Source organism: Pogona vitticeps, chromosome 1 (assembly GCF_051106095.1).
Source record: "Pogona vitticeps strain Pit_001003342236 chromosome 1, PviZW2.1, whole genome shotgun sequence".
Classification (NCBI taxonomy): Eukaryota; Metazoa; Chordata; class Lepidosauria; order Squamata; family Agamidae; genus Pogona; species Pogona vitticeps.
Window position 1 is genome coordinate 298,641,913 of NC_135783.1, and position 26,659 is coordinate 298,668,571.

Genomic DNA, 26,659 nt, shown 5'->3' on the forward strand with positions numbered 1-26,659 from the left:
CACCCCAGGAAAGCCTCCCATGGCAGCGGAGAAGCCGCGCAGTGGGGGAGAAAGGCGGTGCTTGCGGCGAACCCCAGGAAAGCTGGCGGCAACGATGCTGGAAGCCCAGGAGGCTGAGCCTCCCTTTTCCTAACCGTTGGGGTGAAAGAGTTACAAAGAAGCAGCCTCTTCACCACCAATGGTTAGCAAATTTAAATTTCCCGCCCTTTTCCCCTGCCTTTTTTGGTTCATATGTTGAAGCTCTGTTCGCAAGTAGAAGCAACATTTTGCGAATAAAGCTGTTTGTAAGTTGAATTGTTCGTAGGTAGGGACGTTCGTAAGTAGAGGTTCCACTTGTACATTATATTAGGCCAATGAAACAATGCACATGGAGGTGAGCATTCAAATCTTCCTTAAATTGCCTGGGCGGGAACCTGCCTGTACATGCACGATTTTCTGAATTGGAGTTTTGCAACATGCCACAACAGGTCATACAAACTCTTTGAGCACCCACAGTAGCACAGCTATATTTGAGGAAAACCCACCTGCCTTGGTCCTCTACAGATTGGAGATGGTGAGAGTTGTGATACAGCTCCTCTTTAAGATACCTGTTGGCGAAAGGCTGCCAGATAGGAGTATCATTTGCCCTCTTCTACTCCATTTGCTCAAGGGCTGTAATAGAAATCAGAACAGATATTTAAGTCACATTGATTAACTATCAGTTCTTACATTGTTATAATCTGGTTTGTGCTTGAAAGGAGGAAATCAGAGGATTCAATAAAACAATGCAAAGTTCTTTACGTCATTGAATGAATCCTTAAATCCTTAAATGATATATATACAGCCCAGGTGAACTGAGTTGGGGCAGTGTCCATGACACTGTTTTGACAGATTTTCCTTCAGCCTTTATCATTTAATTTTGCCCAGTGGCACACTTGCCAGCAGAATTATCTTTTTGTTCATGTCTAACTGGATTAGTCTCATGCCAATTGAACTGAATCATGTTTCTCTATAGAATACTAGCATATCTATAGTACAGTGGTGCCTCAACTTACAAACGTCTTGAGTTGCAACCAACCTGAGTTACAAGCAGCTCCGGTCGCAACATTTTGCTTAGACTTGCAACCAGCGCCTCTGTTTCCCCATTGTTCCCTCCCTCCCTCCTTTCCTGCCCGTTTTTTAACCTTAGAGGTCATCTTAGGTTTTTAAAAAAAGATTAACCGCTTTTGCATTAGTCCCTATTTTTAGTTACTACTGGAATGGGGTTTTTGATTGTTTGTTTTAGACTCCAAATTCTCCCTCCTCCCCCCATTGTCTTCTCTCTCTCAATCCTCTCTTTTTTTGGTGCCTAAAAGCACAAACCTTTGTCTGAGGGATCTATGTACCCTAGTGATGACCTTCTTTCTTTCCTCTTTTGTTTCCCCATTTTTCTCTCCCTCCCTCCTTTCCTGCCCTTTTTTTAACCTTTAAAAATGGCCAGAACGGATTAATCGCCTTTCAATGTATTCCTATTGGAAATGGTGTTTTGAGTTACAACCATCATCCCGGAACTAATTAAGTTTGCAACTCAAGGCACCACTGTACTAGTAATTTTCTTATTGTCATAAAATTTTTCTATTTGCATGTCTAGCTTCTGAAAAAATAGAACAAAAACAGATGAAAAGTCCAAATTTATTTATATAACCTCATCTTGCCCAGACTTTATGCCAACAATTGTGGTGAGGCTGCAGTGCTATGCTTCGTATCTACCCTCAGAGTGAGCGCCACAAAACAACATGTGGCCTGCTTCTAAGTAAACAACGTTACATTGCCAAGTCTTTTTGAATTGACTGAAAAAAAGAACAAATAGCATGTTTTTTTTAGAGTTTGAGGAGCATCAGAAAGAAGGAATACAGTTTATTTTAAAGCCACCTTGACTTTGATTGCACCAATTAAAAAACCGAATAAAAATGCTAAAATAAATAAATAATCCAAAAAATACATTTTTGCCACTCAGATGCATTCATTCTATCTTATTCTTGTCAATATATCAAGCAAGATGCATATCCTGTACACACATTCCTAATTCTATGTATTTATTGCACTGCACCTGTTGTTTTCAAATTTCTAACAAACAAGAAACACTAACCACAGTGGCTTATCTGTTGAGGAACAGATCTGGGGATTTATTATGGAATCCTCTGCCCAAGATTCCCCAGATGTGCTTTAGTACCTGTTCTCCATTCATACAAGACCCAATTCAACACTATTGGGCTTCATTCTCTGCACTCTATCCATTGCAGAAGGACGAAGAAAGTGTAGTGTGAATTTATCTACCATTTTTGATCTTCTTGTTTAGAAACTCCTAAGTGTTTCCATGGAACACTGGTAACCAAAGATTTGACCTTTGGCTCTTTTAGTGTAGTGTTCCTCGGCAATCAGATGAGTTCCTGGGATTTCTTACTTTTGTCCTAGCTGGGTGGGGTTCCTAGGAGTTGCTGACGAAAACATCTAGAGGGCCAGGGTAAAGAACCACTGCCCCAGAGAGTAATTTGAAGACTATTGCAGTACAACCATAACCATATCACATATCACTTGTCCACATCAGTATAATAAAATTTAGTTTGTCAGTCTCCTGTAGGATGTAGTACTACAGATCCTCCTTGTGAACTACGTAACTTTGAACTACTACTACAAAGCAATATTTTAAGCCAAGAATATGATATACTTCCCAATGGGGACATCACAAAAGGTTCTCTCTCTTTGCTGTTGCAAACAACCGCTGCCATATGCTTAAAATGTTTCATCTTTCCCTTATTTTCTTTTGCCAATGGTTTCAAAGCCAATTTAAGCTGAAGGGTCTTTTTTGTTTTTGTTTTTAGCATTTTTTCCCCATCCTAACTTTTTTTTCCCCTTCTAAAGCCCGTGAATGAGCAAGGTCGTAGAACTTCTCTAGAAAAGTTCACACACAGTGTGGTAAGTCCATTTGCTTTTGGTTCTGTTTCTTTTTCTCCTCCTCCTTCTCTTAGCAATTTCTTTCATTTCAGAAATGATTTTATTTAACAACTGTAGTCTGTTTAAATAATTGCTGTACAATAAAAATGTGGGAATTCATTATACTCTCTCTTTTTAACAAACTCTATGGTCTTGCTTCTGTCCGTCATGGGTGCCTTGATCTACCCTATCTAGAAGGCTTCTTACAGGGATTAGAAAGCCCTCTGGTGTCCCTCACTTGTCCCCTGGCACTGTGCGTGCCAAGATGCATTGATGTTGCAGGCCAAAAGTTTGGAAACTTTGCTTCCTTTTTTGTGAGTCTCCCAATCCCCTTATGTTGTTTGGGAGATTCTGGCGGTAACTTTTCCATGCTCTGCCCGGGCAATGTAGAGGGTGAGAAGACTTTGGGCATCTCCCACATCTCTGTCTGGTTCTTCTCTTCAGTTGAGTAAGAAAGGTCAGAATTTGTGTTCTTTGGTTATGCTACCATGAACACACCAATCGTATTTGATTTCCAAAGCTAAGCAGATCAGTTCTGCTGAGAACTGGGATGGAAGATCACCAAGCAATACCACGGATTACCAAATTGGTCCTAGGAAGGAATGCTCTCTGAAACTGGAGAGCCGCCACTAGTGATTGCCGACAGCATTGAGCTGGAAGGACTAGTGGTCTGATTCAGTGTACAGAATCATCCAGTGTTCCCGTGAATAGCGGAAGGCAGAATGAGCAGTGAGGTGCACGTTGTACTCAAGCAGAACCTCTTATGTAACAGTCTGGCATGATGCCTCCAAACAGACTTGTGTGCATTGCCCCACAAGAAAAGAAGAAAAGGTGCTCTTCTGTGTCCATTGAACAATATTCTACTTGAGGATACTGTTCTTGAGCACCATGGCAAAAGGAAGCAATTTTGAATATAGATGTATCTTCTTGAGGCTTCCCACACCCCTTCATTGATGGCTCCCTCTGCATATCAAGATTGAGCAGCATGGATGTATCAGCTAACATAACTGGAATATTAATTTTGTTGCATGGTTTATGGTTGCATAAGTTGCACTGATTCCTTGCTTTCTAATTCCCACAGTGTGTGCTTTTTGTCTATGTGCCATCAAGTTGCATGTGACTTAAAGTGACAGTATTAAAGTGACACACACACGTACACACATACACAGAGAGTGTGAGTTTTTGTGACCAAGTGGGGAGTTGAAGCCAGGTCTCAAATCATTGTCAGAGTAATTTTCATTTATTAAGGAACACAGGCAGAATTTGAACTCTGTGCCCAAAATGTTGCATTGCTCTTTTACCCAACACAGACCTGTGAGATAACTTAAAGTGATTGGAATCTAAACAGTGGAAAATAAGTTGTGAGTGAACTGTGGACAATCCTGATCCAATAACCATGAGTCCAAGATCATTTAATCAATATATTCTCACACAATTGCTGTCCATCCCTCATGCAATTTGTTTTTAAAAACGGAAATAATGTAATTATAAAAAAAAACCTAAGCACTGTTGAAAATGCTTCACATACATTTAATTGGCCTTTTCAACCTGACTGTAGAATAGAATGCAGTACTGTTAATGGTGGTAGTAGAATTCATCCTGCGAAGGTCCCAAAGCAATAAATGGTCAGAAAAGGTTAAAATATTCCTTTAAAACAACGTTATGCATTTTAAAAATCCAGTGTGAAAAGTCAACATTATTTAAAAACAGATTAGTAACTCCAAAAGCCAGCTTTGAAACCACTTTTGCTGCTCACCCACATTTGAAATAATCACCTTGGCTGCCCACGGAAAGCCCATCATCAGTAGAGAAGGCATGACTTCCCTTGGGATGGAGTTCACCCATCTACTGTAGTTGTTGCTGCTGATATAAGGAAAACTCTATCTTATGCACTGATGTCCCATGACCTTTCATAAGAGCATAAGATAGGTCATGCTGAGTTAGACTGGAAAGCCATCATTTCCAGAAGCTTGTATATCTACGAGAAGTCTGCAAAAATAACCTTTTCTCACTGATGTTCCCCAAGAACTGTTATTCCATAACTGCATTTTGCCTCTGATCCTGCAAAAAGGCCTATCACCTCAACAGGCAAACCAAGGGACCCATCTGATATGGCAGATGTGCAGTCAGTCACTTACCCTCCTGCCTGGATGACCTGCACTCTGAAGAACTTCACCTTCCAACTGTAACAAATATGGCAGCTGTTAAATTAATAATCTGGCTGTCCAGAACTGGCCAGTCCCCGTATTCCTTGTTCTGAGTGCTTCTCTGAGAAAAGAGTTATGGGGGGTGGCCTCCAAGGGCTTTCCTTGTCCTCTCAGGGCACCATGCCCACTGCACCTGATTCTGGGGAACGATGCCTGAGAGTCAAATCACACATTAAGTGAAACATGGCCTTCTCCAGGCACTTCATTCCTTCAGAGCACAATCACCCTTATAGCCGAAGCCAACGTTTGCCACCAGTTGGCTGGCCCCAATAAGAAAAGCCAGCTAATTTGCAAAGCGTGGAGTGGAGCAAACGTACGCTAGGCCAAAACAAGACAAAGCTTTTAGCACTTCAAAGTGCTCTGCTTCTAATGATGCCCTACCTGTATCATCTAATTTGAGCCTCAGAACCAGACATGTGAGCTTGCTCTCCACAGAGTCTCTAGACTGAAATAAAGGCAGGGGAGCAGTGAGCATGTGGAGAATGGCAGGATCTTGGGCCGAAGGAGAGCTTGCACCATTGCTGTCCTGAAGGTAAATATAGCCATCAAGCATTGCTGTCACATGGCTGTTGATAGACTCTTAAAAGCAATCTAGATTTGTGGTTTTTACCACAACTTGTGGTAATAAAGTCTGTAGTTGAACCATGTAAGTAAGAACACATTTGCCCCGCTTTGCTATTGAAGCAATCAATCTTTCCAAATTAGCTGCTTGGGGAAAGATCACTGGCAGAGATAAGTCTTGGAATCCAGCTGAGAGCTGCTTTAATTCATTTAGTTCATTTGTATGAACTCACCTGAACAAGCACACATGGACTTTGATCTCAGGTATGTGTACCTGAGTACAAAAATGAAAGTGAAAATTGGAATCAGGTATCTCCTGCTTGAACTGACAATTGCACTGCCTAAATGTGTTACTCGGGGCTGAGAAGCCCAAGCCACATTATGGATCAACAAACGGACATCTGTTTTCACTTTAAACTAAACATATTGTTTCCCAGGTCACCAATTCTCTGAAGAGTAGAAAATTCCAGGGGCAGCTGCTCCAGGATCAGTTTGTCTGGAAGGAGAGAATGCTGGAGATTTATGGGCTAATTTTTAATTTTGTTTTTTGGTTTTGCAATATTAGTTAATTTATAAATCAGAAGGAAACAAACATCGAGATGGACAATGCAAATCTTTCAAAGAGCATCAGTTCTTCCTAAAACAAATAGGAGATTGTTGAACATCACTAGAAGTGGAAAAAAGAAAGAAAAGCACAGGAGTGTCAGTTTCCACTGTCTGTACCCCAGTATTATCTCAAGCCAGTAAGATATTTCATAGCTTACAGCCAGTCATCAAAAGTTTTGAAGAAACATCTTGTAATCATTAGCGTTCATAGAGGAAATATCTTTAGCTATTAGCTAAATTAAGGATAAAGAAAAGATCATTTCCCCACATCCTAACTATTAAAATTACAGTGCCCCAAATAAGCTTTCTGTGCAATATTCCTCTTGAAATTAGCACATTTGATGGGACTGAAGAAATTCGCTGGAGAGGAAAATATTTGTAGCATGCTTCAGGACATATTAGTAGCATATTGTTCCCTTAGCTCCTGCTTTCTTCTTCCTTACTCTCACCATGTTCAGCCTCATTTGTTGACCTGCATTGTTGTTGAATGTATTGGTTATGGACATGCTTGTGATTCATATATCAAAGACATCATCAGTGATGAGAAGGGATCTTCAGACCACGTGGGTGTCTGCAGCCGGGCAGATTGTATGATGGGTTGTGTGAATGAAGGTGAAGACAGTGAGGGCAAAGAGAAAATGGCACTGAAAAGAACAAGACCAAAACAATCTACCAAAATCTAAGAACCACTGAATATATTTGGCAATAAGCTATACGAATCAGGTGAGTCCTAGTGGTAGTATAATAAACCCATATGCAAAATTGTAAAATTGTTTTTTCACACAGGGGGTGAGTCTTCCCTCCTGCTCTTGTTCCTCTTCTAATTCCTTTTTTTTCCCCAGTCATTTCCCCTTTTTTTCTTCTACACATGGCAGATCTGCTTCTTATGTCTAGGTCCACTGTTCCATTTAAACCAGTTCTATCTTCTTCTTGTGCCATGTTGCCTGTGAGCTACAGTTTGGAAGGGAACATCAGTGCAGGAGTTAAAATCTTGCAATTCCGGAATTGTTTTTCCTTGTTTGTACTTTATTTGGCTGCCATTCCTTTTAAATCAACAGTCTCCATGGCTGCACTGTAAGGGGGGAAATGTCATTAAAAATATTCACAGAGCACTATGAATCTCAGTCCACCTTTTATTCACTATAGTTTCTGTTTATGCTGATGGGATCAGGAAACTTAGGACAGTGAGGTCTGTAGTCAACATTTGTTTTATAGCATATGGCACGTGAGAGCTTCTAACATTTTTTTAAGTAGGCCCATTAAAAAAAACCCAGATAAAACTTTGTTTACAATGGAAGAAGTGTAATTTTAGGACATATACAAGAAATGATCCTGTATCAGGGCCCATCAGTTTATTCCATTGCACCACAAACTATGAAACAGTTCGAGTCCTCCATGGCCATGGAAACCCACTGGGAAGGAGTGGTCCATAATAATGGATAGAACATCACTATCTGACATACTTTGTAAAGCCTATTAGGGGCATGGTTAAGGCAGTAACAAAAGGGACGTGGTGGCACTGCGGGCTAAACCGCAGAAGCCTGTGCTGCAGGGTCAGAAGACCAAGCAGTCGTAAGATCGAATCCACGCGACGGAGTGAGCGCCTGTCACTTGTCCCAGCTCCCACCAACCTAGCGGTTCGAAAGCATGCAAATGCAAATAGATAAATAGGGACCACCTCGGTGGGAAGGTAACAGCGTTCCGTGTCTAAGTCGCACTGGCCATGTGACCATGGAAGATTGTCTTCAGACAAAAAACGCTGGCTCTATGGCCTGGAAACAGGGATGAGCACCGCCCCCTAGAGTCGAACACGACTGGACAAAAATTGTCAAGGGGAACCTTTACCTTTTACCTAAGGCAGTGACGACTTGACAGCACATAACAAGAACAGTAAGTAGACAAGATAGTAAGATATTAGATTCATGTGGTTACAATCTTGTGCAGCAGGAAAATTGAACCCTGCCTGTTACCTCAACTCCCTGCCATCCACAAGCTACATAAGAATGCTTGGGAGGCTCCTTATCAATAGTGGTGACTTTGCTTGTATCAGAGAAATTCAGGGTTTCTGGTCAAACCCTACTTGTCTCTAAGAGTGCATCTCTCGTAGCCATTTTTTTTCCTTTCCAGACAGACAGGTTCTGAACTGAACCAATACTTTCCATGTGAGTGATAATTCCACATATGAAATTCTTGGTGGGGTATGTGAGCCATCTAGCTTGCCAACCATTATTTTTCTGGGATGCCTAAATCCTTTTTGTGGATGTCAGGCCCTCAAGAAAATACATGTCCAAATTCATGTCATAGACAGAACTGTGTGAGGTTGTTTGCTTTCTTTCTCCTTCCATGTCTGCTGAAGGGGCTGATATATTTTCCAGCCAAAACAAATATCCCAAAAAAAGAGCTTTTGTCTTTGTAAAGAGCCATGACCAATGCCTCAGTCTTATGTGGCCTGAAGTATATTTTGATCTTGATAACAATTCCTTGTGTACAAACTCTTCCCACTACTTTCTAGGAAAGACTTTGAATTTTTGTTGCTGATGTTGTCACTGTCTCTTTACTATGAAACCTTTAAGTGCACCATGCCTAACTGAGAGCATTCATTGGATTTTGCTGAGTGCAAAACAGGCAATAGCTGTTGCCATCTTCAGTTCCCCTATTTTGTGAAGAAGAATATATTACAAGTTCTGAGTAGCTAATTTTAGAGAGGTGTGAACTGAACTGAGGGCAAGCAAACAGCTGTGGACATTTTTAGAGAAGAGCCACTGTGAAAGAGTTTTAAGAGAAAACTTGGGTCATAATGTGATGTGCATTGCCATGTGTATGTTGTGTGACAAGGAAGGTATGAGAAGAGGCAGTACTTTGTCTCATGTAATAATGGTTTTATGCACTGTGGCCCAAAGGCCAGACGTTAGTACTTGTGATATCCAGCATCTTGCATCCTAGTTCACTTACAATCATCATTTATATGTCTGGCTGGGGGGAAAAATCAGAACTATTTCAAAGGTTTTTCAAGATCATGAGATGCTTTGTTTTCTGTGTTGGAGAAAGTAACACACATATACAGAACTTACGTAAGCTGTTCTGTGATGCAGTGGTTAAACTGCAGTAGTGCGGACAAGCCTCTTGATTCTGACAGGTGCAGGTAGCTGGTTCAAGGTTGACTCAGCCTTCCATTCTTCCATGGTCAGTAAAATGGATACCCAGCACTATGGGATAGTACACAGTGGTGCCCCGCATAGTGACGTTAATCTGTTCCGGATTAATCATTGCTATCCGGAAACATCGCAATGCGGGGGGGGGGAACCTCATAGAAATGCATTAAACTTTGTTTAATGCATTCCTATGGGGCGAAAACTCACCGTTATGCGAAGATCCACCATAGCGCCATCATTTTCGCTGCCTTGGTAAGCAAGGAAATCGCGCAAAAATGGTTGCGGTGGCCATTTTGGGAACCCGGTGGCCATTTTGGAACCGCCGATCAGCTGTTCCACAAACATTGCAATGTGAAGATCGGTAAGTGAAATGCTTACCGATCATCGCAATGCGATATTCAGGCTATTAAAACATCACAATGTGATTGCATTAGCAATCCCAAAAAATAGATCACTATGCAGATTCGTCGTTAAACGGTGCGCTTGTTATGTGAGGCACCACTGTATGAGTCAAAACAACAACAAACAAGAACCCTTTGAAGTTAGCAGATAAACAGAGATATTATGTCCAGGTTGTTGGGGATGTTTTTCTCCAGTAAGGAGGTATGCACAGTATGGAGCCCCATATAAACAAAACAAAACTAATTAAGTGGTTTTGACTATGCTAGAATTGCTCATGTATACTATTTTCAAAAAGCAAATTTCAACTGCAGGAAAAGTCAGGTGTTATTGAAAATAAAAAGACTGATTAGCCAATGGGTTGTTTCCAGATTCTAGCACCGTGTAACATCCCCCTAGCCAGTGAACTATTATAAGCATGTGTACATCCGCACTGTGATGCTACAGTTAGATAAATATGCTTAACTTCTACTGAAATACCATTCAAAACATGCTTTGTTTTGTTGCTCGATTTTTTAAAAAAGTTCTTTAAGGGTTCATTTTAATGTTACTGTCCATTACTTGTTATATGTATACTAATTTAAATTTGTTTTTAATCTCTTTCTATGTGTATTTATTTGTGTGCATTTTATGTTCTCTTGACATGACTTTTCAATCAATCAATCTTTATTGTACGGTCATTTATTGCTGCTTTTTCTTTATACCCTTTATTGATCATTTAATTTTGCTTCTTAATTTATGTTACCCTTCTAAATGACTGCAGCATGTATCTTTTTCTTTTCCTGACAAATTCTAATAAAAGGCTGTGTTTTTTAAAATGATATGGACCACATGTTCTATAGCTAAATCATACATTAAAAACATGTGGCACGTTTGTAGCGTTTGATGTCAAAAATTTTCTGGTTCAATAAACATGAGAGCCCTACTTTGTTTGGAATTTTTTTAAATGCAGATTCTGAGAGGCCCAACTTATCATATAATAGGAACTGAAGGATACCATAGGTATTTGCCCCCAGAAATACAGCCTCTTTGATACGTCTGTGTTGTATCATCCTGGCGGCATTTTATAGCCTTCCAAGATGTTGGGAGTTCTGATAATCAAAGTGATCAATATGGGTTGATCAAAGAGGAAGGAAGGAAGGAAGGAAGGAAGGAAGGAAGGAAGGAAGGAAGGAAGGAAGGAAGGAAGGAAGGAAGGAAGGAAGGAAGGAAGGAAGGAAGGAAGGAAGGAAGGAAGGAAGGAAGGAAGGAAGGAAGGAAGGAAGGAAGGAAGGAAGGAAGGAAGGAAGGAAGGAGTCATTTCAATAGTTAGACAGACAGATATTCTGTGACACTGAATGAACTACAGCAGTCACTGGGACATCTACAAGGTTAAGCAGAGACAGGATATATTTGTTGTTGTTTTGCATTAAAACTCACCAGTTCTGGTTGTCCAGCTTTGGGCAATCTGAAAAACATACATTTCCCATCTCTGGGATTAAGGATAGTCAAGCCCCTTACAGTCTCATTTTGTCATATGGAGAAAGAAGACAACCAAGTATTTGTGTAGAGGTTAGTAGTTAAGGCGAGAAGAGTGCCAACTGGCCCTCATTAAAATAGCAAATTAATACCGTATTTTTCCATGTATAAGACTATACTTTTGTCTAAACTCTTTAGACTAACAATTGAAGGTTGTCTTATAAGCTGATGAGAGAGAGAAAACAAGTGGAGGGGGAAGCAGGGATCAAAGTGATCCTGTTTTGCTTTGATCCCTTTCCCCCTACACTTGCTAAGCCCCACTTAGATTTCTTAATTTGGGGTTAGAAAAGTGGGGGGTGTCTTATACATAGGGGTGTCTTATACATGGAAAAATATGGTAAATAAATCTTATGTTCAGAGCCCTTCAGGATCCCATAGTCCTCATCCCTGCCACTTAATACTACCCCTAAGTTGAGTAAAAGATAACAGGCATGAATACAGCTGGTGATTGCTCATGGAGACAAAGATGGGTAAATACTCAACTGTCTTTGATGAAGGCAAAGACACAGAAAATTCTGGGACCACAGTGTCTCCAGCCCATCCTTTCACGTGGGACCACAAAGTTGGCTCTTTAGTGGAACAAGGCAAGTTTTTTCATTTAGTGGATAAAGGGCGTGTCTTCACTTTAGTTTGCCTTGTTTGTTCACTGCTGACCTACCTACCTGCCTGCCTGCCTGCCTGCCTGCCTGCCTGCCTGCCTGCCTGCCTGCCTGCCTGCCTGCCTGCCTGCCTGCCTGCCTGCCTGCCTGCCTGTCTGTCTGTCTGTCTGTCTGTCTGTCTATCTATCTATCTAATAATTTGATGTTTGGACTATAATTTCCAGATTCTCCCATGTTATTTATGAATTCTGACACTTTTCCAGAAGTGTATCTAAGTCCTGCATGTATATGTATGTGCATGGGGCAGGGGAGGGACCCTTTAGAGGAAAAAGCTTCAGTCTATTACTGTCTCACAGTCATGCCATGGATTCTGTCACACATGCCAAGGAATGCTGAGTAATATCAGTTCACACCTGTAGCTTCAACTTTTCTAAGACGCTCACCCTTTTCAAGTGTAAGGCCCAGAGGATACACCAATGTTCAAAGGAACTAAGCAGTGAGAACCAAAATGGAGGTGTCACTTATGAAGTTTGGTGGCTTTCAGAAATCAATTATCTTCTTGAGCAGTTTCCAAACCTAGTATCTTGCTTTTTAGAGATGGTCTGTAGCCATGGAATGGTTATTTGAACATTTTCCCTGTTTAACGCCTACAATCACATGGGTAAGCAATCTCACTTGTTGCCTGTCACTGCTTAAGTGGCTAAATCCAGTGTTACCCCCCTGCTGCAGCTATATTAATATTAACTGCCTTCCTCTACTGGAGTATTAGAGTAAATTATTGACTGATTTGATTTTTATACCGCCCATCTGACAGCCAAGGCCACAACAATATAAACAATATAAATTATCCAAGTATTAAGGGATTCAGTCTTTCTGTGTTGGTGCTTCAATGTTCAGTCAACTTGATTGGAGTGCTAAACATGCTATTAGGCCTCTGACTTTGGAAAATTAGTAATCCCTGAGGTTCGTATTTCCTAAAATTTCTCCTGGTTCATTCTAATGGACAGGTAGCCATAGGCAAAACAAGCAAAGGAAATCCATGAGGGGCAGCCCCATATTGTTTTAAGGTTAAGGAGATGGAGGGAAAACCCCTCAGAGAGTCAAAGGTCATTCTCCACCTCAATCTGAACTCAAGATTTGTGTGCAGGAAAGTATACAAGATGTGCACAAGATGGGGGAACATTGTATTCCCTCAAAGAAATAGGTTGGTGTAAACAAGAAGTCTAGAACATCTTTTTCCTCCAAGCGATTGTGCTTCTCTTTCATACATGTCCTCTGTATGCAGAGCAGGGTCCAATTGGCAAGCAAAGTGAATGACCATGAACAAGTGAAGAAAGAAAGGCTGGGGCTCAATCAGCTGGGGAAAGAAATTGGTAGCAATGTATATTGCATGCCTTTTGGAAACTGGTTCTTTGGGTACGCACCTTTTTTTTAGCTGTCATGCACCACTAGTTGTATAAACTAGAGTAAAAAGGTCAGTGTGTTTGAGAACTTCTTAAAGAAACACTTTGAGATAATACTGGAATCATTTTGTTCTGTGAGTGAGCAGGTAAGTACTTACCATGGAATTACAGGATACAAAAACAAACATTCTCTTATGGTTGTTGTGGGTTTTTCGGGCTCTTTGGCTGTGTTCTGAAGGTTGTTCTTCCTGACGTTTTGCCAGTCTCTGTGGCCAGTCCTCCGAAGATGCCGGCCACAGAGACTGGCAAAACATCAGGAAGAACAACCTTCAGAACACAGCCAAAGAGCCCAAAAAACCCACAACAACCATCAGATCCCGGCCGTGAAAGCCTTCAAGAAAACATTCTCTTATACCCACCGGTGTAACACAATTTGCATAAAACCTATTGGTGAATTTCTGCAAGTTAAGAAGCTAGAGTAGGCGTTATTACTCTAGCTGTTGCTGTTGTGCCTCGAGCTGTGAAATGCCGTACAAACTGTAACAGCAAATACATTGTGACAGCTTCGTGGCTTATAACAATTTGCTAGTAAGGTTTGCACCCAATGCATTATGCCAGTGTAATGCCACCTTAAACTCCCAGTGTGGTTTTGGATGCTAGATTTGCTAGAGTGTTTTGAAAGAGTGATGCAGCTTCATCAGTGAAACCAAGTAGTTCTGCTCTTAATCAATGTCTGTGGATGCTGATCTCAGTGACTTAGAGGAAAAGTAGATGCTACATGCATGGGGACTGGGGTGGGCAATAAAAGAAGATACTCCTATGATCAAGCTGACAAAAAGGGACTAGATGATCCTTCCATTAAGAGGCTTTGTAGCTGGTTGATGTCCCTTACCCAAAGAGTGTTAGCCAGTGGTTCCTCATCATCCTGAAGATATGAGGCTAGTGGAGTGCTACAGCATCCTTTCCTACATCTGGTGTTGTTCAATATTTTCATAAGCTATTTGTATGTTTTTAAGGGGGTGCTCATTAAATTTGCAGAATACACTAAAATGGGGGTGGATGGGGCTAGCCAGTATGAAGAATACAGAAAGATTTTAAGAGACTGGAGAAACAGGCCAAAATGAAGAAACTCACTTCCAACAGGGAAAAATGTAAAATTCTACATTTAGGCAGGAAAAAGTCAGATGCAGAAATCTAGGATGATAGTCAGTTGTCTTGACAGTATTGCATATAGGAAGTATCTAGGGTCCTAGTAGATCACAACAGAGCGATGTAGCAGTTAAAAAGGCTAACATGATATTCAGCTGCATCAATAAAAGTACAGTACAAGAAAAGTAACAATATCACTCCGTTTTGCAATTTTGAAGCCAGAATTTAAGAAGCATATTGTGTATCTATGAGGTTGACAAGAATGATCAAGGGTTTGGAAACCAAGTCCTGTGAGGAATGGTTGAAAAAGTAGGGCATGTTTAGTTTGGTGAAGAGAAGGCTGAGAAGGATATGATTGGTATTCTGAAATATTTGAAGGACTGTTTTGTGGGGAAGATGGAGTGAGCTTGTTCTCTATAACTCTAGAGGAAAGGATCTGAAATAACAGATTTAAATTACAGGAAATGAGGTTTAGGAATGACTTAACAGTGAGAGCTGTTGGACAATGGCATGGACTGGCTTATAAGATGAAAACATTCTCCAACGCTGGAAAGTTCAAACAGAAATTGGAGGACCACCTGTCAAAGATACTTTAAGCAGGCATTTCTAGCGATGGGCTAGACCCAGTGGTCCCTGTGGTCCATTCCAGCCCTCGTCTTCTGTGATTAACCTTGGATTTAGCCCATAGCTAGGAAATGTTTGCGGCACTCTGAATCTTTGGAGCATCCTTTATCCACATGTTAAGCTTAGTAACGGTGTCCCTGTGCCCCTATGCCATCATCATCACCCCATTCATTCTCCCGCTTTTCGTCTTTGGTCACTGCACCAGCTTCTACAAATCACTGCACAGCTTGGCCATTTTTAGCGAATAACAACGGGACGTATTTATATCCTTGGCTTCTCCTCCTCCTCCCTCCCCCTCCTTCCCTTTGTTTTTCCCTCCAGGGGAAGTCACTGGCAGGCAAGCGCCTCACAGGCTTGATGCAATCTTCTTGACAGCGTGGTCTCCGGCAAGCAGTTGCTGACATCTCCGAAGGACAGCTGCACTCGACCTCTTCCACCTCCACCTCCTCCTCCTCCTCCTCCTCCTTTGCGAAGGAAATATCATTTGGGGGCAAAATGGGTCGTTGTGTGTTATGTGGGTGTACGAATGCAAGAGCACGGAGACAAGGTCGGAAGCACAGGGTCAGAGAAGGGAAGGCGAGATGGAGGGTCTGGCCCTCTGGAGGTTCCTCTTTTCATAGTTTACATCAACACTTTTCTTACTTGTACAGCTTTGTAATGGCACTGAGTACTACGAAAAGAATACTCTGTTTCTCCTTTGACTTGTTGTGTATAGGATTCTTGCAGAATCCAAGATGGGCTGTAAGTATTACTTAATGTTGGCGTCCTAAGGGAAATCTAGGTCAAGAACTGCTGGTTGAGATCAGTATTCATAATGCAGGCACTTTCTCATATTCCTAGTTGCTGCCGCTGCTACTGCTGCTGCATGTCAACAGACACCAGTGTCCATCTTCCACTTCTCTCCCTCGTACTGGCTGGCCTTTCTTCTGCCTAGCTATGATTAATGGGGAACGGATTCAACAGTAACACCTAAGATTTGGCATCCTTCCCAAAACCTGGAAAGTCCCTTCTATATGAAAGAATAGCATATCTTTTTTTAAAAAAAAATGGTACCATGCTAGATCAGAAATGCAGATGTATGTCAGGAAGGAAGGCTCAAGGTGATGGGAGAAAGCATTCAAAATATCGTAGAGAACTCCTATGGATACTGCTACACATGCCCCACTGATCACTTTTGTTGCAGCATCTAAGGGGCCAATAAAATAATCTAACACTTCTTACAGTAGAGAGAGAAGAGGAAAATTCCTACCATGATGAGATAATTGGCATAATTTCCTTCACTTTTTGAAAACTGTTCTCAAATATACTTTGCTTTTTCCTAATCATCCATTGTCAGCAATATTTGTCAAAGAAGAAAGTATGTTGGGAGCTTCAGCGGAAGGGACCAGCCCAGCAGCTAAGTCACCTAAGGATCTGGTCCATAGAGGCACACATTTAAGCTGCCTGGTCTCAGTAGAGTTGCTTTGCATCTAATCGTCATCACCATCACCATGCGCCATCAATTCTGATTTATAGTGACCCCTTTCAGGGCTTTCCAGGTACAGTGTGCTCAGAAGTGGTTTAGCATTCCCTTCTTCTGGGGTTACCCCAGGACTCTGAAGCTTGCCCAGGGTTGCACAGGCTGCTTTTACTCGCAAGAGGCACAATGGGGAATTGAACTCCCAAACTCTGGCTCCTCAGCTAAATAACCTAAACTGCTGAGCTATCCATGTGCACATGTTAAAAAAATTGGCCCTGCTTATCAGGTAATATTGTGAAAATGCTGCACTAGAGTTGCACACTATCTGTGTTGCCCAACCATATATGGTGGCCTCAGCCGGGCGAGTGTTTGGCTGTCCCTCTCCCTGCTTACAGCTCCAGGAAAACAGTAGGCACAGAAGGCAACTAGGCTTCTCACTCAGAAGGCAGGTGCCGTCCACGGCTGTTTGGGGTGGGCTGCCTTCAGCTAGTTGTTTGACAAATTGCACAGGTTAGCTTTATACACATGCAAAAGTTAGGAAACATCACCACATTTGAAAAGTGACACCGAGTTAGGGGAGGAGGGTTTTGCTTTCTTATGTGTTTGCACCTTTTTCATATTCCTTTTCTCATTATAGTTATGCCACAGTTAAGTCAAACAGAGTAAACTGAATCGATTGAAAAATGGAGGTATTTCCTGCTCTTCATAACACAGGAAGTTGAGATGAGAGGTATTTTGTGCTGGCAAAATCTCTGTGGGGCTCTTTGAGATACAGTTGTCTCAGAATGAATTGGCTGGCTGAGAGAGGAGAAAAAGGAAACACCCAAACATTTTAAAAGAGTCTAAAAAGATCTGGTAGCATGATTTCTTCTGTAATGTCATGATAGCTGAGAAACCTTTTCCACAACATGGCAATAAAATGAGGTTTGGCTGAAACTTTGTCTGCTAGCTCAGCGAGGAGGGGGACATAATCCCAGTGCTTCCTCAGAATTGTTTTTCCAGCGGTAAGAACTAAGAAATGGGAACATAGCACAGAAGAACTGGTGGTGGTGATAAAGAGTTCATTGCTTGCAACACCAAAAGATTTTGCAGTAAAACTAGCCATCTGGCAACAAGGACAAAGTAGTCTATTCCAGAGCATGAAAAACTTCATTGTCCAGATTACAACTCCTAGCAATCCCAAATCTGGGGCATTATGGGAGTTGTAGTCCAAAAAAAGTGGAAGTTTTCACATTCTACTCTATTATTTGCTATCATGATGATGGACCTGCCCTTCCTTGGCTGGCACTCTTTAAAGGAGTTGACTGCACTGGCTGGGAACGATGGGAGTAGCATGCCAGCACATTGGAAGGGTACCAAGACTACAGGGAGACAAGCATAAATAAAAGAAGTTCAGTTTCCCAAAAGTAATTTACTGTCATTGAAATGGATTAACCAATGCTGATATGTTTGTATTTAAGAGAGTTGACCTTTTTCGGATGATATATACAGAAAAGGAGGTCTCGCTTGAATTGTACACGCAGCTTCTTCTGCCTTAAAAATTACAGGGGAACACTTTTAGCAATGTCTGTGTCATGGAAGGACTAATCTTCCTTGTCCAACACTCTGTGTAACTCTGTTCTGCCATCATTGGCTTGTACAACAGGACAAAGTCAATAATTTTCTCTCAGATGCCGAGTAGGATTTCTCAATCCCCTCTCCTTAGAACTAATTGGGGAAAATTAGTGCTGTGCTTTATAGATATCCAAAATAGGTGCTTCCCACATGACAGAGGAACAACGGGAAGTCTTTAGACAGATATGTCCCTGGACGTCAAGACAATATGCGTGGGGTTCCCAACTAGCCAATGAGCAGATGTAAGTAGCTACTTCACATGCCCAAGAACTGCCATCTGACCGGTGTCCTATTTTGCTCTTCTTGGCTAGCGCAGTATAGACTGTCAAGCTTTGCTATGCCTACTGTTACTGGCCAATGTCTGCTGTTGTGCTTTATGGGCAAATCCTGCAATTATTTGATCTATTAATGTGAAATAACAAAGTTTTCTATGGTATGTTCACAAGCTCTGGCCACCAAAGTTGGTGATAGGAAAATTGTGACTGTACACACTCACAAAGAGTGGGTTTCAAAGGGGCCAGGCAATATTCCAGCAGAGCTCAAGGCAAGCCCTGCGTAGCATTCTCCTACTCACAAGTAGGACTAAAAGGGAAACAGGCACATAATTCTGCACATAGCGCCCCCACAGACATCAGGTATCTCTGTGTCCCCCCAACACCATTGCATAAAGGACCACAGAGAACTTTGTAACTGTGTTTAAATGGACTTTCAGACCTCTGGAGATCAGGTCTCCCATCCACAGGAGCTCTGTGGTCATTGTGAACCACAGGCTGTTACAGAGTACTGAACAGACCTTTGTGTTTCATGTGTGAAGATGTAGCATACTTCCAAGGATATTGGATATGGGGGGAAAGGGCTTCCACGCATTAGCATGTTCCCACTTCCACTGTTAGGCAAGCTATGAGAGTATTCTTCTAAAACTATGCAAGATAGGAAGGATAGTAAACAGCCCTATTCTTCAGCTAAATGGAGCAAAGCCTTTAATGTGGAAGTGTGTTCAGGTTTGTGTTTTCGGAGTGCAACTCCCAGAATTCCCCAGGCAGGCTAGCCGTTCTGCCTCATGAATTATGGGAGTAGTAGTTCCAAAGAACCCCACTAATGCCAAGTACTGTAGTTCTGCTTTCTCAAAATGAATTTGCAAATATGTTTCCTTGGTCCCATCTGTACTCTATACAAAGTGGTCTGAGGGCTACATTATAGCATTCAGTAAAGCAATGCTTTTGTGGTGAATCATTTGTAGAAACCACCAAGCAGTAGCTGTCAATCAGAAAGTTTTGATATAAAAAAAAAGATTAATGTTCTACTGTGTTTGCATTAAAGGCCACTTGCCAATAAATGTAGCCTAGATGAATTTGGGGGTCCCCCGCTAAGGCAGAACATCTGCTGGAACCTAGCAAAAGCTAATGAATCTAATTAAAATGGTGGGATATTTAATTGGCATAACATTCCGTCTAAAGCAAAAGTCACAATGAATTGGTCCATTGATTTGTCCAGTGGGGGAGCAGCATTCATAACATAGGCCCAGCCCTGCCATTAGGCAAAGTGAGGTGTTCTTTCAGGGGGCAAGATGCTGAGGCTTGGATAACAGTGGGAGAGTTTGGAGGGCAAAGTTGTGTGTGTCACATGGCCAGCCCTACCTGCATTACCTGTCTTGTCTTTAGGTGCAGTGGAGCACATGGTCCTCCCACCATTGTTGGAAGGTAGACTTAACTACCAATCTCATCAGCTTCTGTTCATGGATGAGGGTGCCCTTTTGCCTTAGCAAAATGTCTTGTATCGGGTCCATTCCTAAATCTCTGTCATAGTTATTCAACTAGAACTCAACAGAATCTTCTAATATATATCTGGGTTGTCAAGTATCATAAAATGCTATGAGACACACAGTGGAGCCATGGTGTTAAGGTGCCCATATGATGGTTACCTGGTTGATTAGCTTCCCAATAAACCTAGTAGTAATGAAATACAAGAGACAACAGAAAAGTTCTGTGTTGTGATAAAATGCCAGCAGTAACCATGACATTTCATGTAATAGGCAGTTTTTCAGAAGATGACTGTCCCAAGAAACTTAGCAGCAACAATAAAATACTAGGAATTGGATAAAGTACTTTGTTATGGTGGCACATGGTGAGCAACTTAACCAATTCCATGTGTTTTCTCCTCTGCCGGACATGAGAACAACTATGTTATTCCTAATAAGAGGAAAGCCAGATAGTTTGACTCACACAGTGGATACTGAGCTATCAGATCCCATCATTTTTTCAGAGCAACTTGGGTCCTCTAGTCCTGCTAGCACTCCCTTGAGTACATGATTCTAGGTTATCTTTCTGCTGGATCCTCCTGTCTCTCCATTGCTTCTAATTTCAGTTTGTTCTTAATAGCCTCATGGATAAGGTCTGACACGTTTATCGCTTCCCTGTGATACACACTGACAGACTAGAGGACAAATGAACAGCAAATAAGAATGAACAGAAAGAAAGAGAAGAAATGTATATGATCATTAGGAAGCTATCCTTAGAGTTATTCTTTTTAACTGGAATTTGTCACCCTCTAGATGTTGGGGGCACCCGTTTTCATCAGCTGCATCCTCAAATGTGAGGGATCAGAGGAGTAACATCTAGATGGTAACTCTTGATCTTCAGGGCAAATATCAACACAAAGGCACTGTGGCATTTGGATAAAGGGTAAAGTAACACACTAGTGGCCCAAAGATGATTTGTGCAAGGGGGGAGTGTCATCTCATTATGGAATGGCATGACATTGCATGGAATAGGTCACTGTTGCAGAATATGATATAGAGCAGTCGAAATTCTGCAGGTATTCTGATTTTGGAGTAAGATCACACTCAACACACACAATATACACCAGGGTACCTGGGATTATCAGTCTCATGGGATGCTGCACAGGACAGATATAAAACTGAGTTTGTGCCAGGAGGAGATATTAAGTATGGGTCAGTTTCAATTTCCACAAAAATTGACGTTTGTAAAGGTGGATATTTGTTTTTCTTATTCTGCAAAAAAAATGGGGGATAGACATCCCCACTGGGCCCCATCACCATTCTGCTTGAAGGTCTGAGCAGTTTCTTCAAGTAAGTCCTCACAGGGCACTTGCACAGTCTTATCAATGGCTGGGCATTTGTATATTTTTAAGACTACAACTCCCAGCCCCCTCCCTGCCAGCATGACATGTGGGATTCTGGGCACTGCATTTTTTAAAAGTACCTTTTCAGCTGAGGCTGTTGCACAGAGGTGAGGAACATTTTGGACTTGAACTCCGCTGGTAACCAGTGGCCAGGAATGATGGGAGTTGTAGTAGAAGAGAAATCTTGTGAGCCAAACATCCCTCATCCCCTAGTACAGATCTTCCTATGCCTTTCTGGCCTGGCAGAGTTCACTCTCTTTCTTCTCCCTGTTCCTCTGCACAGCATTGTATAACTCTTCTCTGAGTACTTCTTTCACCACTTCTTCATGAGGACAACTGCTTAGAAATTACCGTCTATCAGCCTCCCAATCATGTGACACAGGAGAAAGCAGTTGATTTTGCCAGTGAGCAATTTTGGCCCTCAGTGAGCTTGGAAATTGGCATGCAATTTACCCTTTGGCTGCTTCAGGCATCAGAGCCTCAGGCCAGCTGGAATGTGCCAAGACGCAGCTGTGCCTCCCACCCAAAGCAACTGGGCAGCATGCCTGCTGCTTTTGGACGGTCGGGGGAATGGAGCAGTGCAGTGATAGAAAGCGCATCTTGAGCATCAGAGCATCTGTGCTCTCCACCTACCTTCTGGAGGTAATTTAGCTCTTAGCTGCATGAATTTGGCATCCTGTTGGTGACAGGCAAAGGAATATAATATTGAAAGGAAAAAACAGAACAACGATGACAAGGCCTTTTATGTAAGCTTCTTCACTGCAAAACATAGTAGGCCTTAAAATGTACTTCTTTAGACCTTTGCAAGCTCAGCCAGGCTTGGCCTCCTGCATTCCAAGTGCCTCCTTCCAAACTGCTGCTGCTTCTCCTGCTGCTGACTCAAAGACAAAGCTTTCTCTGCACATCACCTGGAAAACAGTAAATGGGTGCATCTGTGGGTCCAGCAGTCTGCCTCAGTAGTACAGCAGGTGGGAATGGACCACAGATTTTCATCAAACGTTCCAGTGGCAGATTGCATGAACCCAATCTTAATTCTTCATCATTTGACCCCTTGAGCTGGGTATCCCTTGCCCCACAATGACAATCTGACACAAGGATGGGCAGGGAAGCTGGCGATGGCCAGGGTTCCAAACCAGGGACAGTGTCACCCATAGTGCCTTTCCCCCACCCCCATTTGAAATACAGACGGCTGGTAGTAAGGAATATTTATAGGCAGCAAGCCTACCATCTCTTTTGGGATCATCTTTCTGTAGATGGGACAGAGGCAATGTCTTTCTTTTTTTAAAAAAAGAACATTCTCTGTGTTGTCATGAGAGAGATACTTGCAACAGTAGAAGCCGTCCCTCAGCAGACTTTGAATGTCATCAAATAGCAGCAAATTAGATATTCATGTAAGGTAAAGGTTCCCCTTGACAATTTGTCCAGTCGTGTTCGACTCTAGGTGGTGGTGCTCATCTCCATTTCCAACCCATAGAGCTAGCATTTGTCTGAAGATAATCTTCGGTGGTCACGTGGCCAGTGCGACTAGACACGGAATGCTGTTACCTTCCCACTGTGGTGGTACCTATTTATCTACTCGCATTTTGCATGCTTTCAAACCGCTAGATTGGTGGGAGCTGGGACAAGTGATGGGGGCTCTGTCGCGTGGATTCGGTCTTACGACTGCAGGTCTTCATACCTTACAGCACAGAGGCTTCTGCAGTTTAACCTGCAGCACCACCACGTCCCTAGATATAAATGTACTTATTTGAAATAATTTTTTACTGCCAGGGATAGGGGAAAGGAGCATGTGGAAATGTCTGCATCATGTGCCAGATAGGCTCTGTGCTCCTTCATCCCCCAGTCAGAACCATGAATTGGTTAAGTTTGAGAGAGTAAAGGACTGGTTAAGAATGAGAGAGTGAAAGAAATAAAAGTTTGGATCAGTCTGCACACCTAACATCCAGAGATGCTGAGCAAGTACAATGCTCAAGCTATCAGAAAGAATGGGGTGGGGCTTTGATGAGCGGTGAAATAATTGTATGAGGGTGATAGTAGTATGGGAGGAACTAAGACATTTCTTGAAAGCAACATTTCCCTTTATTAACTTTCAGCTTGCAAGGCACATGACCATACTGGTGCCTCCAGTGATGGTAGGGAATCAAGAGGAACCAGGAGAAGGTCCACTGAGCAAATATCATTTGGGAACCAGTACATTTAGACTTGTGAGATAATTGACAACTTAAAGGCATTTGGATATCTGTTATGATGTTACTACATAGGGATGGCCCCGTATCCTCATTAGGCCCATGACATGCTCTTGGGATGTGATGCGACTCTCTCATTTCATCTAATGTTTGACTTCTTTTAACAATTCCACCTGGCCCCGTAGCCTTGGCAGCCTTGCTATGCATCCAGTTCTCTTCCTGGTGAGGAAGAGAAGTTTCTAGAAGCTCGATGTTCTTCAGCCTCCCAGTATACAGGGAGAATCGAGAAAGGTGCCTTGTGATGGGATCCCCCTTGTTGCCTCCTGAAAAGAGAGGTTTATTAAATTTTATTGGACAAGGTGACAATGCCTTATCCCAGATTCAGTCCATTTCTTGTATCATGGAACAGGCTGAGAAGGGGTGTTTGTGCGCAACTTAGAACAGCTTAATGCAGATGATTAGCCTTTATTAGGAATTGCAACATCTCCCCTGCACGTACCATCTACCCATATGTAGATGCTGGACCGTAAAGGGCCACAGAACCTTCCCCTTGATAGCTCTTATTTCTCTGCTCACCTGCTTTGTTTCCATAGATATCACCATTGGTTGGCCCATGTAATATCAAAATAGGGTGGCTACCTTGTACATGCAACAGCTTCCACTAGATCTCATGTTAGGAACCCATCTCTGACATCCGCAGTTTAACAGAGCTCTTGAAATGTCACAGGCATTGAACCAACCATTACAGCTCTTGAACCTTTTGGCCCAGACAGACGATTGATTACAAGGAAATAGAAACCCTTTGAGTGTCATCTTTAGGCAGTGCCTGATAGCTTGAGCATTGTACTTAAAGTTTCGACTTGCTCAGCATTTTTGGATGTTAGGTGTGCAGACTGACCCAAACTTTTCTTTCCTTTACTCTCTTATTCCAGTCACTATATTTAAGATGGTGGGTAAGGTAGATGAGGAGGAAAAAATTGGCAACATAGTCTAAGGTCTCTAGATGTATGTGCAATCTGATGAAGAGCTCTGTGGCCTCCTCTCTCTCCTCTCCATCAATGTGGGGAATTATATGTATTGCTGGGGCGCAGTGTGACCTCCAGAGTCAGGCCACACGCAACGTGTCTGTGTTTCTTCTACAGTACACGTTATTTGGTACATTCTGCCATCAGCACTTCTAAAGTTACATGTTCAAAGGAATGAATTGCAGTTGCAAATCTACACACACACACAAAATACTTAGCATTATAGTGCCATTTTTTAAAAGCAGGGGTGACACTCTCTTTATCAATCTAGAAGCACTGCGGGATTCAAAAGTCTTTATAATGTTTTAGTGATGCAGTACTGCAGAACATAGGGCCCAGAACAAGTTAGCACATGAACCATGTGACAATCTGACTTTGCCATGCATCATCATCATCATCATCATTAATTTGATTTATATACTGCCCATCTGGCAGCCAAGGCCACTCTGGAGGTACCATTGCTATAACTACAAAAGTAACTATTAGAACTCAGTATGTTATACTTCAAAGGGAACTTGTTGCATTACTCATTAATTCTGGCAGCTTGGGTTCTCAGTATCATTATTGTTCCTCTGAACACACAGGCCATTGGTTGTGATGTTTATGCATTTATTTATGCATAAACATCAAGGGCAGGCCAAAAAAAATAGTGGCAGATATTTTCTTATTCCCTCTAGTAGCCATTTCTGATATTGCACCTTTCCAATATTCACAAAGTCCAAGAGAAAAGCAAAACAGAAAGAATACTTCCTCTTGCTACTTAGAACTGATAAGAGTAGCATCCAACTTGCAGGGGGGAAAAATTCTGTCCAAACATCTCTGAAATGCCTTGAGATGCCTTTTAAAACCAATGTCTGAAAGAATTCAAAAAAACCCAAAAAACCCAGTTACAAATATCTATGTTACTCGCACCTAGTTACTTCGAAGCTCTTACTAGAACACAGACAGAGCACAGGCTAGTTATATTAGCCTGCATTTGCTTCATGTATGTATGCACTGCTCATGTATGCACTGTATGCACTGTGCTCATACAGGCAGATTATTAAATAAGGACATACAGTATTTTCCCATTGGAGCAACTCTTATCCAGAAGTTGCAACTCAGATCTTAAACCTTTCTTGTCCCTTCAAGACCAAACCAAACAATTTTTTGTAGCCACCTTTTGGCTGCTTGCCAAAGGAGGCGTGAAATAGCACTTCTGATGATTCTCTGTACTGTTTGACAGGACTCCTGCCTCTTCCTCTCCCCAAGAAAACAGCTTCCAGAAAAGCAGCTGTGTTGCTATATTAAGGTGTTTCTGCATGACGCTGTTTCTAGGCAATCCTAAACTGAGCGGCAAAGTTAGAGCAGAACACGAGGTCCTCCTTGTGAAGAAAGGGGGGGATGTAAATAGTATCAGGCCAAAAGAAAGAGAAGAACCCTCAAAGCCTTATTTTGCATTTATTAATGCCATGATAGATTTTTCTTCCCTGAAATAGAATCTTGGCTTAAACAAAACTGGCAGAAACATCTCTTATCTCCCAATACCATAGCATCATGGAGGATTGTACCTGCATTGATTGAGAAAAAATATACATTTTGGGCTACAAGGCCATTGATCTGTTTATACGGATAGTAGCCATGCTGGCCACAGAATTCTGGGAGTTCTAGTTGTTGTTTTTATTTTATTTTATTTTTTTGCATTGCAACTCTGGATGAATGAGAGGGACAACTGGCAAGACATCTTGCCTCTCAGAGTAGACAGCAAATTGGTTGCAGATACTGTGTTCTGAGCCTGCCTTTGAAACCATGCCGGTGGCTTGCTTCTCTTCTTTGATCTCCATTTATTCAGATCTCACCATTTCTTCTATTGCATTGCTAAACAGGATTTAAGTACTCCACTCTTGCCACTAGCAACAATGAGGAAGACTACTGAGGAATGAGTCTAGTCAACCAGAACTATGGTTGAGGTTTTCAGAGAGCAGTTAGGTACCAATTAACAGCCCCACTCCACCCTAATGGAGAGAAAAGGCTTCTAAGGTAACATGACACACAGGTGGTTGTTTGGATTGGTGCCTTCTGCAC

At 42.0% G+C, this 26,659-nt stretch overlaps 1 protein-coding gene across 8 annotated transcripts in view; it reads left to right on the forward strand.

Moving 5' to 3' along the window:
• The window catches only part of RGS6 (regulator of G protein signaling 6), a 338,372-nt gene extending 318,833 nt beyond the window's left edge, over positions 1–19,539 (forward strand). For 2 of the 8 annotated variants that reach the window (XM_078390818.1, XM_020788471.3), the window contains exons 17-18: positions 2,881–2,934; positions 15,492–17,565. In XM_078390818.1, coding sequence (XP_078246944.1) covers positions 2,881–2,934; positions 15,492–15,542 — 105 coding nt within the window. In that variant the 3' untranslated portion in view covers positions 15,543–17,565. Of the gene's footprint in view, positions 1–2,880; positions 4,858–15,491 lie in introns of those variants that run through there. The other 6 variants (XM_078390822.1, XM_020788474.3, XM_072986184.2 and 3 more) reach the window with 4 other exon arrangements.
• Positions 19,540–26,659: the final 7,120 nt, after the last annotated feature.